The sequence below is a fragment of the Dipodomys spectabilis genome, unplaced genomic scaffold (assembly GCF_019054845.1).
Source record: "Dipodomys spectabilis isolate Male_0828 unplaced genomic scaffold, ASM1905484v1 ptg000436l, whole genome shotgun sequence".
In the NCBI taxonomy this organism is placed as follows: Eukaryota; Metazoa; Chordata; class Mammalia; order Rodentia; family Heteromyidae; genus Dipodomys; species Dipodomys spectabilis.
In genome coordinates, this window is record NW_024871113.1 from 2,574,139 (window position 1) to 2,587,030 (window position 12,892).

Consider the following 12,892-nt stretch of genomic DNA (forward strand, 5'->3'; position numbering starts at 1 on the left):
TATTTCCATCCACTCATAGAGAACATTTTCCTAAATCTTTTTCTTGCTAATACACTGAGGAATCAAGATCTATCCCTGGGTGAAGTTCACAGATGGGATTTCATAACTGTGATTGGCAGTTCAAATGAGATTCTGGGTCAGACACACAGCACCCTTGGCAAAGATAAAAAACGAAATGAGCAGTCAGGGGATAATGGTCAGTTGTGCTTATCAACCTCTTCCTCGGCTTTCAGCAGAAGCATCTCTAGCGGCTGTCACTCATGCTCATTACCATGGCTGTTTCTGCTGGGCTGGGAGTGACACAGAAGGATATTACTGTCTGAATTGCTAAGCATCCTTCAGGCAAAGACAATAATTAAAATACTCTGATTTAAAAATGGTAATTTTTGTTGGCTCAGTACTATGGCATGTGGGGATCAGAATACAGAATGCAATCTTAGCACTAAACTGACTGACTGTACTCAAGCATGTATTAGATGGAGTATCACTGAGTTAAGTTTATATAACATGTCCTTTTACGTTGATAAATTAGGGGCAGATAAGTAATATGTAATCTGTGCTTATAGAATTTCAATTTTAGTCTAATACAATGCTAGTGTTTTGTACACTGAATTTCATTCACTGCTCATGATAAGTGACTTTAATCATACACAAAAAGTACGGTTAGCCAGGTGCCAGTGGCCAGTTACTCAGGAGGCTGATATCTGAGGATCATGGTTCAAACCCAGCCCAGGCAGGAAAGTCTATGAGGCTAGTTTCTCCAAAAAAATTATTCCCAAATAGCCAGAAGTAGAGTTGTGGCACTAACCTTAAGCAAAAAGAGGTTCAAGGGCAGCACCCAGACCCTAAGTTTAAGCCCAGGGTATAAAGAAGAAGGAGAAGAAGAAGGAGAAGGAGAAGGAAAAGGAGAAAGAAAAGAAGAAGGAAAAGGAGAGGCGGAGGAGGAGGAAAGAAGGAAGGAAGGAAGGAAGAGAAGAAGGAAGAGGAAAAGGAGAAGGAGGAGAAGGAGAAGGAGGAGAAGGAGAAGGAGACAGAGAAGAAGAATTAGAAGGAGGAGGAGGAAGGAGGAGGAGGAGGAGGGGAGGAGGAGGAGGAGGAGGAAGAGAGAAAGAAAGAAAGCTTAAAGACATCGAAATGTTTTCCCAATAAGTCAAACACATAGTTTGTGATGGGGTTATTGATACTGGATTTTCTCCTACTGCTGATTCAAGGCGTTTAAAGTAATGTTTGATTATGGGTATAAAATAATCATTGTGCTGTATTCTCTATAATGTGGGAAGGTTGGTCTTGTTTTCTCAAGAATTTAGCCAACATTTGAAGACCTGTTTTGGCATCTCCTCCATCCCATTCAGTTATATTAAAATGGAAAGCACCAATTCAAGCTGCTTAACTGGCTGACTTCAATTTGTTGCACTCCCTTGACCTTTTGGGTATTTTACAAATTTACATCAGCTTCCTTTTCAACCTAGGGACATTGTTGAGAAGACCTTATGAAATCTCATTCTCAAAATCAAGTCTTTACCTTTCAGAAGCATGTGCTGGGAATAAGGAAGTTGAGAGCAGATGGTGTCTATGAAGCTCATATAGACACCATAAAGGCTCATAAACCTCATAAAAGTATTCAGTATCATGTACAATGTCTTAACCAAACAAAACACTTGGGTGTAAATTATTTGAACCCAACACTGCAAGGTTATTACCCTTAGTGAAAATTAAACGTTGATAGACATTTGAGTACTTGGAAATAAAGAATAATATTAGCACATTGTCAGAATTCACTAAATACTTAATATTACATTTCTGTCATTGAACAACATTTTTGGACTCTGTAAAGCAGTGCAGTCATTGGTAACCTATCTCAGAAATACTCCCTTAAACACAAAGGGAGGGTAAGAACCAGCATGATGCCTCCAGATCTGTTTCAAAGTCAAATCTGGTTGTCCTTTTTCTCTTTTTTCTTCTTTTTTTTTCTTTTCTTTTTTTTTTTGCTTTGGGTAAATGGGAAAATTAAGTCATCAGGAAAACTGAAGAGCACTATATTTCCATAAAATTAAATTACCTGCTTTAGAAGTCTAGCGTTTTAAAGTCGTATTATGGACCGTGAAGATTTTTACATGCTTGGTTTGGGAGACAAGTAGTGTAAAAGAAACCATGAACCTTTCAAAGGGACACATTGCGAGGGCTTCTGACAACTTGGCCTTAGGTTTCAGCACCACCAACATCCTCCTTTGCCCTTTTATCCACTGTTTACCTCCTAAAACTATGATCTGGAAAGATGGGAGTCCCTCATCCGGGATACATGTGGCAATCTTCCCTTACTTGAATATACATACACATGCTTGACTATGACTGCCTAGTGTCTGGCTGTGTGGCCACTAAGCAGTGTTCAGCACTTGCTTCCAATGCAAAACTACACTGCATGGACCACTATTCCATCTTCTTCCTCTTTTATTTAGTCTCTGCTGTTTCTCCCTACTCAGCAACTCTGTATGAATAGGCTGGATTATGAGTTAATTCACTTCTTTGGGTTGTTGCTAGGAAGGAAAAAAAAAAAACAGGCTTTGTTTGTGGAATGCTATTTGCTTTCCAACTTTCTCCTTTCATTCTGAAGCCATTGCCCCTCACCCCATTGGAAAACTATGGTAATATTACCAATTCATTGGATACAAATTAGTACTGAATGTGTTAGGCCCAAATTGGACTTCCTAGATTCCCTAGGGGACCGGTGATGAGGAATCTCTGGATGAATCTTCAGCTGACTGTGCTAATGTGTTCTTACAGGAGGAGATCGAGATCGGATGACAGCAAATCATGAGAGCTACCTCCTCATGGCGAGCACCCAGAATGACATGGAAGACTGGGTGAAGGCCATCCGCCGAGTCATATGGGGACCTTTTGGAGGAGGTGAGCAGATTTTTTAAATCATAGAAAAGCAGAAAGGAAGACTGTTACACATCCCCTTCTTTAAGCTGATGTTACTACTGGCTTCTATGTTCAGAGGACTGAATGTTAAAATAGTAAATAATATCTATTTTTTTTGCCAGTTCTGGGGCTTGAACTCAGGGCCTGAGCACTATCCTTGAGCTTCTTTTTTGCTTAAGGCTAGCTCTCTACCACTTGAGACACAGCACCACTTCCAGCTTTTTCTGTTTATGTGGTGCTCAGAAATCCAACTCAGGGCTTCATGAATGCTAGGCAAGCACTCTACTGCTAAGCCACATTCCTAGCCCCAATAATATCTTGATCTAGATACTAATTTATAAAATCTACTCGTGGATTTGGCATTCCAAATCCCAGATGCTTACTGTCATAAGAGAACACTAAAATTCTCAATGAGAATCTAGTATTCATTGGAATTTACAAAACTTGAGCTGTGTATGCATAGATTGGATGGTAAGTTTAACTCCAATAGTCTTACCAATAATATCAAGAATGCATTATTCAGGGCTGGGAAGGTGGCTCAGTGGTAGAGCGCTTGCCTTGCATGCATGAGGCCTTGGGTTTGATTCCTCAGCACCACATAAGCAAAAAAGAAAAAGCCGGAAGTGGTGCTGTGGCTCAAGTGGTTGAGCACTAGCCTTGAGCTGAAGAACTGAGGGACAGCGCCCAGGCCCAGAGTTCAGGCCCCATGACCGGACCCCAAAAAAAAAAAAAGAATGCATTATTCGAAGACTCAGCTAAACAGTGCTCTAGAACTAAAACTAGTAGTAAAATAAAATATATGATTTTTATCTAATAAAATGTGTAAAATTGAAAAACAGAAACAGAAGCATTAGTTTAAAAATTCAATAAATGGAACCTCAAAATTAAGGACAAAAAAAATTATCTACACTCAACATATATTTCCAAGAATATAAAGTCTAACTGTACTGTATCAAAATAAATTGTATTATACTATAAATTTTATTGGGCTCATATTTAATAAATCAGTTAGATTTCTCATGTTTATATTCTTTTTTGTGCACTGTTTATACTTTGAACTCATATAGTGAATTTTTTGCTCTTAAACATATCAGAGTCTCAGGTTAACTGACCATTTAAAATTTTAGAATCATTAGAATGGAGGGACAAAAGGTGAACAAGTACAACAGTGGTACTCACTAGACACTATGTTAAAAATGAATTATACAATTTATGGGTGGAGATGGGAGGGAAAAACTGGGAGGAGTGAGGGACATTGATGTTGTCCAAAAAGAAAGCTATTTATGTAATATTGTAACATATATTATAAACATATATAAAATTTGTGTACCTGTAATCCCTCTGTACATCACCTTTACAATAGCAATAAAAATAAAAATATTAGAATCATTTTGAACACTTAGATTAAAAATTACAAGTTCATATTGTTAAAACAATAATTATTGGGACGGGGTGCTAGGGCCTCAAGTCTGTAATCGTAGCTACTCAGGATGCTGAGATCTGAGAATCTGAGTTGTACTTTCCTGGCTTGTGTTTCCAAACTACCAAGCTAGAAGTGAGGTTCAAGTAGCAGAGCATTAGTCTTGAACACAAAAGTTCAGGGGCAATTTCCAGGCCCTTAGTTTAAGCCCCAGGACCAGCACATGTGCATGCACGCCCTCCCCCACACAAACAAATTAATTAATTAATTAACTAAATACTGGGCTGGTGATGTACCTCAGGTGAACACATGCTTAACATGTGTAAGTATTGGATTCCCCAGCACCTCCAAAAAAAAAACATTTAAAAAAAAAAAAAAACAAGGGTAAACCAGGTTCCAGTGGTTCACATTTGTAGTCCTGATTACTCAGGAGCTAGTTCCGGCAGGAACGTCCATGAGACTCTTATCTCCAATTAACCACCAAAATGTAGAAGTGGAGTTGTGACTCGGTGGTAGAACACTAGCCACTAGCCTTGAGCAAAAATGCTCAAAGACAGCATGCAGGCCCTGCACAAGTACCAGTACCAGCACAAAAATTCTAAGAAAGTAATAATTAAAAAAAAAAAGCTTCAGTATTTTCACAATAAAAAAATAAATAAATAAATAAATAAGCTTAGACAAATCTACTAAAGTAGTAAATGGTCACTGAAGACATTTTGCTATTTTAATAGACTAACAAATTGTCTTGTTTTGAGCACTGTCTTCTATTAGGGAAAGGAGAGGTTCCTAACCAGGTGACCATCTATCCCAGCTTGCTGAGTAACAATCTGGTTTGTAATATTTTGCCAGGCTAATTACTGATATAGTAAGTGATATTGTCACTGCATTTTAATTTGCATGCCCATGTATTTTGCTACCCTATTCAAAGCATACAATGATAAATGACTACGTGAAACATTTGAAAAGCGTAACGAGCTGAAGGCCCACTTCAGTGCCTTACCATGAGATTGCTCTGGCATAAATGAACACCATGCACTTGTCCAGCTTGAGTTTGCCACCTTCAGTGCCAAGGATATGAGAATGTGACTTTTCAAAGTTCCTGTAAAAACAGCTTCATTTTTCTCCCCCCTTGTCATCAAATTCCTGGGCCTCTTGAATTCAGGAGGTGCCTTACTATCTGCTGATCCAAGTGTTTTTGTCAAGGAATTATTTCCATCAAGTGTGTTATTTCTTCTCCCCTTCCTACCTCTTCTGTTCTTTAATCAAGAAAAAAAATGAACAAAATCCAACCCATGTCTCCAAATATCAGGGGCTATGGGTAGCCCAGAATTTTCAGTGGAATTCTAGTGAGATTAGGAAGAGCTATATATGAATCTGTCAATCTAGAACTGAATAGGAATTCCTATTAGTAGGTTACAGTGACTTGTTTATATCCTTTATCCTGGACAATATACTTGGCGTTTTTACAAATACATACTTCAGATTTATTTTCCAGGAAATATATTTTAGCACTGTTAATAGAAAAAAATGCTTCAAAGACTAAAACTTCTCTTTCTGTCCTTGAATTGGAGAGGTTTAGCAGATTACCAGAAAGCTTTTAAAGCACTTATATAATTTTCAAGAACTCTTTTGTGATTCCACGGAGTAAAAGAATGACTTTGTCAGGGTCAGCTTTCAGGTTGGTACTACATTCTGTCATGCATAATCTAGGGCTGCCAATGTTTATTTCATATTCATCAATTCTATGCTCATGGATTGAATTTTATAGAAATGTTTCAATAAGTTTTGAACAATAAATTTATGTAGCTGAAAAACTGCTTGATATTATAAATTAAGATTCCACTTAATATTCCTTTACGCAGTAGTTTTCCACTGATTTGGAATAATTTTAAGCTACGGTTATAGTTGTGTTCCATATTCTGTGTGATAGCTCACTTAGACCCAGGTTAGATGAATAACTTGCCGTGTCACACCATGAGCACAGAACCAGGAAGAAAACCTTTGAACTTTTCCTGTTTTACAGCATAATAGTCTAATCGATTATTCCTGGCGTGGCAATAAAATCCAAAATAGGATGTTCTTAGGAGAACATCACAAAGGCTCAATATGTCCATAAAATCATATAAAATGATTTTTATCAAAATGAACTCCAAGAAAAAAAATGAGTTTTTTGTGGTTATTTTACTTTTTGTGTTTTTCCCTCAGGTGACTGTTTTTGATTTCTGTACTTTTTGTCTTCTATGTAAGTCTGTCTGTTTGGGGAAGGGTAAAGTGAAGCATAGAAATGAAAGGGACAAAGGGTGAACAAATGCATCAGTGATACTCACTAGATATTATGTTGGAAAGGACTATATAGGGGAGGGGAGTTGGGAAGGAAAAGAAACCTGGGAGAAAATAAAGAAAGAGGTGACACTGTTCAAAAAGAAATGTACTCCTGACCTAACTTATGTAACTGCAACCTCTCTGTTCCTCACCTTTAAAATAAAAATAAATACAAATAAAAATAAAAAGTCCTCAGTTACAAGTTCACACCTTATCAATAGCATAGACTTTAGCATATTAATGCAAAATTTTCAGTTATTCAAAAATAGATGAGTTGACAGCTCAAAAAGATCCCCCCCAAAAAAAAGTAAAAACAAACCAAATTTCTATCTCCATGGATGAACTATGCATAGCATAGTCATGTGCCATATAATAAAATTTTGGTCAATGACAACTGCATCCCATGAGTGGTTCTATAAGATATGTTCACCTAGGGACATCAGAGCCATCTTACTTTGTGAATACTCTGTAAATTGCCTAGCAACTTGTTTCTTAGAACCTTTCTCCATTATTATGTGATAAATGTCTGAACATCCATAGAGTGAATTTTTGCTCGCCGTAAGAAAAAAAGCACTAACACATGCTGCGTCATGTATGAGTCTTAAGAACATTATATTAAGTAAAAGAAGCCAGTCACAAAATTCCATACATTATGTGATTCCATCCATAGGAAAGTATAGAACACAGGTATCTATAGAGTCTGAGAATAGATGAGTGATCGTGTAGGGTTACCACAGAGAGTTGGAGTACAGGAGAAAGATAACCAAAATATATACAATTGCCTTTTGAGATGATGGAAATGTTCTAGAACTGGTTCCACATATACTAAGTGAATATTCTTTTTAAAAAACTGAATGATACACTTTAAATGAGTGGAGTCTGAGGCATATGAATTATAAATCAACAAAACTGTTAAAGTACACAGGTTGACACCAGAGCCTTCCATATGAGAACATACTTCCCTTCCTGTCTTAGTTATGAACCCCAGAACATATCATTCCTATACAAAGATGTCTTCCTTTCCATCTTCCATCCTACTACTCACAGACAGCCGAGGTTACTGCTTAAATACCTTCTGTTAAGGTGTTTGGAGGAGATGCTGACCTATCTGTCTAAACTTTAGAGTATACCACATTTGGATACATTAAAAATATATCTATTACAGAGCTGGAAAATTCTGTGGATGTGGCATAATTTGTGTTTTTATAAACTTAAATTTGTAGGCATTTAATCTTATTTTTGTTTAGGTTGCATATGCCTGCTAAATTTCTTCCTCTTGGACATTATAATAGCCTAGCATTTCACTTGCCTAAAATTAACAACTGTGTAATGAAAACAAAATCATAAAACATAAAACTTTTCATTAAAATAACAAATATTTATAACAAATGTTCAAATGGGAGAAAATAATCAATGGAAGTGCAAAATTTATGCTTGAAAACAAACCTTGATATTGACGCTATATACCTCAACCTTGTAATCAGTATAAAAACATCCATAATCAGGTATTTCCCTGTGAACAAGGCTTAAAGGCACACTGTCTCTTTAAAAATGAAATGTGAAACTGAGTGCTTGTCAAGCTTGTAATCCTAGCTATGCAGGAAGCTGAGATCTGAGGGTCCTGGTTCAAAGCCAGCCTGGGCAGGAAAGTCTGTGAAACCCTTATCTCCAATTTAACACCAAAAAGCCAGACACCAAGCTGTGGCTCAAGTGGTAGAATATTAGCCTTGAGCAAAAGTAGCTCAGGGCCAGTGCCTTCAAGGCCCAGGACTGGCACCAACTAACTAACTAAAGAAATAAATAAAATGTGAAATTGGATTGTCACAACATTTTTTTTTAGTTTTGCTGGAGATTAGTTTCATTTTTTTCTTCCTTGTGTTCACTGGTTTGTTTTCACTGGCTTTCTTTCCAATTATTTTTTGAGGAAATTTTCATGGAGGTGCCCAGACTAGGATGAGTAGAGTAGGAATCTATTGTTTTTCGTTGGGTGTGTGTGTGTGTGTGTGTGAGTGTGTGTGTGTGTGTGTGTGTGTGTGTGTGTGTGTGTGTGTGTGTAGTTCCTTTCTTCATGAAAAGAATCCAGTCAGAGATCCAGCAAAACAATAGCAACAATGAATAACTATTGGCCTAACAAGCCAGGTTTGATCCATGGTACAGAATCGATGTGATTTAGCCTCAGTTTGAGGCCAGATATGTGATCTTGCATAGACGACTCACCTTCTCTCACATTTAGTTTTCTTACTTATAAAATAAGAAAATTGGACATGTTTTCTTTAACTTCCCACTTCTAAAGTCTGGTGATGAGCCATCTCCCTCCAGATCAGTATACAGGTCAGTAAATTTCCAGTTGGCTCAGGGACTTCTTTCTGAGCATCTCCTCTATCTTGGAAGTGCTGGCTTAGACTGGGTGACTTGCTCTTCCTAACAGCAAGCTGTGAGACACAGGTAAAGGCAAAATCTGCACCTTGGAACAGAAACAACTCACCAGGGTCTGTTCGGTGACAGGATTACCTGACCAGCCTGCTGGTCAGATGATGGGAATGGAAGGACCTTTTTAACACTTGTCACAGTTTTGTGCAGGACCTTCTGAAGGGCTGAAAAGGAGAGAGAGGCCATGAAGGTCAGTTCGGGTTAAAACACTAGCATTCCAAATCTACTGTGGAACAGCCGGGTAGATGAATGATTAACCCAGTGAGTAAATTATTTAGTGAGGAAGACTGAAAGGGTTGGAGGACATGGAGGGGGGGGGGGGGTCCTGGAGTAGAGAAGCTTCATGCAGGAATATGGGGGAAATGTTCAATGTCAAATTATTAGACAATAGCCAGTGAAATAAATATGTATGTACAGCAATACATACATGCATAAATTGATTTCTTGCAGTGATACCTGTAGACCCTGCTATTGTGTTTGCTTTTTTAAAATTTTATAGACACATATATACCTATGAAAGATATGTGTTTTTAAGGATAGGTACATTGACATGGCATGTACTGATGGACTGAATCGTTTGCACAATATTTGGAAAATAATAAATCTAGTGTAGGAAGAGAGAAAGTATGGGGGTGGAGGGGCTGAAAAGTCTCCCGCCCCCACAAGTAGTTTGGTGCTGTGTAATTTCAGGGAGGGAATGGGGGAGGGGAGGAGAGTTGAGCTAGCCAGCTGTAAAGGTGCTACACCGGACTAGAGATCCAAGGTCAATGCAAAGTCAAAACAAGAGGGAAGGGACTCACAGTGCAGCATGGCTTTCCCTCCTCCCCTCATGTTGTGACTGCACCTGCTGCCTGTGACCAGTAGGCACTGAAGGCAGCCGCAGCAGCAGCAACAACCACAGCTGTGAGGCTAGCCACAGCCCTGCCAGCTCCCGCCCAGCTCTCATTGAGAAAAGGGGCGCAGAAGCAGACAGGAGGAGGAGGAGGAGGAGGAGAAGCTCCTGCAAAACCCAGAGCCTCCTCCCAGCGCAGCCTCCGGGAGTAGGCGTTGGACTATTCTGACGAGGTGATTCCTTGGGGGAGTTGGAAGCCGGAAGGAAAAAGCCCGCAGAGACCATCAAAGGCTGAGGGGCGCTGTAAAAGGAGCAGGAGAGTTCTTTTGCAAGGAATCTATCATGCATTGAAACATTGCAGCTTTCTGGAGAAGGTGCCATGGTTTTACTGCCCTTTTGCTCAGATAAAAGGAGCCATCAAGGATTGTCCTGAAGTGTTCCAGAGGGGATTTTGCTCATTGTTCCTCTCCCCCCCTATTTGCTGACTTCCCCAAAGGAATTTCAGTCCAGCTGAGAAGATAGTTCTTAATAAAACAAAACCAAACTAAACAATTCCTGCTGATCAAATAAGAGGTGAAGCTTGCTTGCTGCAGTACTTTTCTGTGACATTTTGAAATGTCTCCAAATTCTTAAAAAAAAAAAAAAGAAAAGAAAGGAAAAAAAAAGAGAAAAAAGAACACCTAAAAAACTCCTTGGATTAAAGAAAACTAAAGGAAGGAGATTTCTTTTACCCCAGAAATGACTCAGTGAGAATTGGTAACTTACCCTTGAGCCAAGACCTGGATCATTAAAACCTTGGAGTTCTAGTAATCAGCACTTCAATCCTCACAAATAAACAAACATGCAAAGGAGTGTCTGTGGAGTTCTGCACAGAGGCAGGTTTTAAAGAAGCCTGAACAGGACTGACTGGGGTGAGAACTTGGGGCCTGTATGATGCCTGAAGATCGAAATTCTGGGGGACGCCCTTCAGGGGCCTTAGCATCAACTCCTTTCATTCCTAAAACAACATACCGAAGAATCAAAAGGTGTTTTAGTTTTCGGAAAGGTAGGTAGATGATATGCCAATGTCCTTTTTATAAACACATATATATATGTGTGTGTGTGTGTGTGTGTATACAGACATACATTTGATGCCTTTAAAAATGGGTTTCTGCTTGGATTAAATGGGAGTTTAGAAAGGAAGAGGTGGAAGCTATTCACCAGTGTATTGGGTATGTCTCTGTGCATACTGAATTTTCATGGTGTTTATTGACCTGTTCATTATTGTCTGACAATAATGAAGGTGGGTTTCGGGGAATGGTGGTGCTGTTGGACCACCAGGATACTGGAGGACCATGTGAGACTCACAGGGAGGTGGGCAAACTGGGCAGACCACCCAGTAAGGAGGGGCCAAGTTCTCTTGGGGCCTTTCCAGACCCACATTGAGTATCTCTGTTCTGATTCCTTGACAACGGTCCCTCACAAATACATGTTCTGTGTCCTACCCACTTTGTATTTGGGTCTAGCTCTTAGTGCCTCACTTCCCTTACTAAGAAAATTTTTGATAATCAGATTATCTATGGTGACTCCTCAGGAGTATTTCAGCTATCCTTATTAACATTGGCTAAGAATTGCAATCATCTTGATTTTGCAAATAAATCAGAGCATGGCTTTGAGAAAGTGCAAAGAACAGGGAGTAGAAAGGCATATAACAAGTTATGTTCAATCAAAGAAACTAAAGACATTTCTGAATTTGACTTCTTTGGGGGAAGCTAAAGGTTGCATCCTAAGGAAAATGAAATGTTTTCAGAAAAGTTTATGTACAAGAATACTTTTAAATACTTTTTTGCACAAAAGTACTTTAAATTTAGGATAAGTAAGTGGAATGGCTGTTTAAGTACAAACTAAATCATAATCTTAGCATCGTGTATAGTGAGGCAATAATTTAGTTCAGAGCTGGATTGAATGGTACCTAGTATTATACCTGTCTCTATTTTACTTGATCTGCCGTGTTTCTGTTAGCATCTCTTATTTTGGAACTAACAAATAATGAAAAGAAAACAAAATAAGAAAAATCAAGTGCACAAATATGTGAGAATAATAAATCCTTCTTTTTAAATTGTGGGTTGAGTCACTAAAATGTAATCTAAGACTGTTGTGATATATTAGCAGCACAGGTATTATCTTATATTCTGTCTCAACCACAAAGAAAATTAAGTGTGAGGTGCATAAATTTATCTCATAATTTATAGATCTATGGTGATATCATGGATACTGTCAGATTACATCATTGATAGAGAAAAGAACAGCAACAGAAATTGAAAGAAGCTCAAGGACTAACTGCTTAAAAGACATTTCCCTTGCTTTTTTCTTCTTCCCCTACCTCTTAGCAATATTATGAGGTATTTTAGGGAGTTGTTAATATTTCTTTGAAAGTCAGAGCAAGGGCATTTTTTTAACCTTTCAAACTTTTCCTCCTCCAAAAGGAAATGTACATAGCCATGCAGAATGTCCAGAAATAGGCTGCTTTTCTGATCTCATCTTTTCCTCTTAAATATCAAGAGGGGAAGGCAGTACCCCAGAAGAAAAACACCACAAGCAGGCAGGTGCAAAGCATGCATAGGAAAGAGCTTCTACCCAGCATCTTTTAGGGGCTGTGGAAGTGTTCTCTTCTGTTGCAAACTCTTATAGTTGGGAGACTGCTCAGTGTTTGAGTCAAGGAAAAATAAGAAATGTTTCCTTTACAAAGCTACATTATGCTTGCTTTCCAAACAAGAAAAGGGACGAGAGGTAGGAAGCATGCAGCTTCTTGTCTGTCTGGTCTCTTAACTCTGTGGCCACCGTTGTGCAGTCTGGGGCTTGGGGATGAAGGTGCCCAGCTGTTGTGGCAGCGGCTGCCAGCTCTTCTGTGCTGCTGTCATTGTCATGGCGGCAGCAGCAGGCAGCGAGAAGAACAGGCTCTGTGCATTTTGTTGAAAGTTTGAAGT

The 12,892-nt window shown here is 38.8% G+C and overlaps 1 protein-coding gene across 2 annotated transcripts in view; it reads left to right on the plus strand.

Moving 5' to 3' along the window:
• Window positions 1–12,892, plus strand: part of Arhgap24 (Rho GTPase activating protein 24) — a 470,617-nt gene that overhangs the window by 400,880 nt on the left and 56,845 nt on the right. The window contains exon 4 of one of the 2 annotated variants that reach the window (XM_042668354.1): window positions 2,782–2,904. In XM_042668354.1, coding sequence (XP_042524288.1) covers window positions 2,782–2,904 — 123 coding nt within the window. Of the gene's footprint in view, window positions 1–2,781; window positions 2,905–9,881; window positions 10,972–12,892 lie in introns of those variants that run through there. The other variant, XM_042668355.1, reaches the window with a different exon arrangement.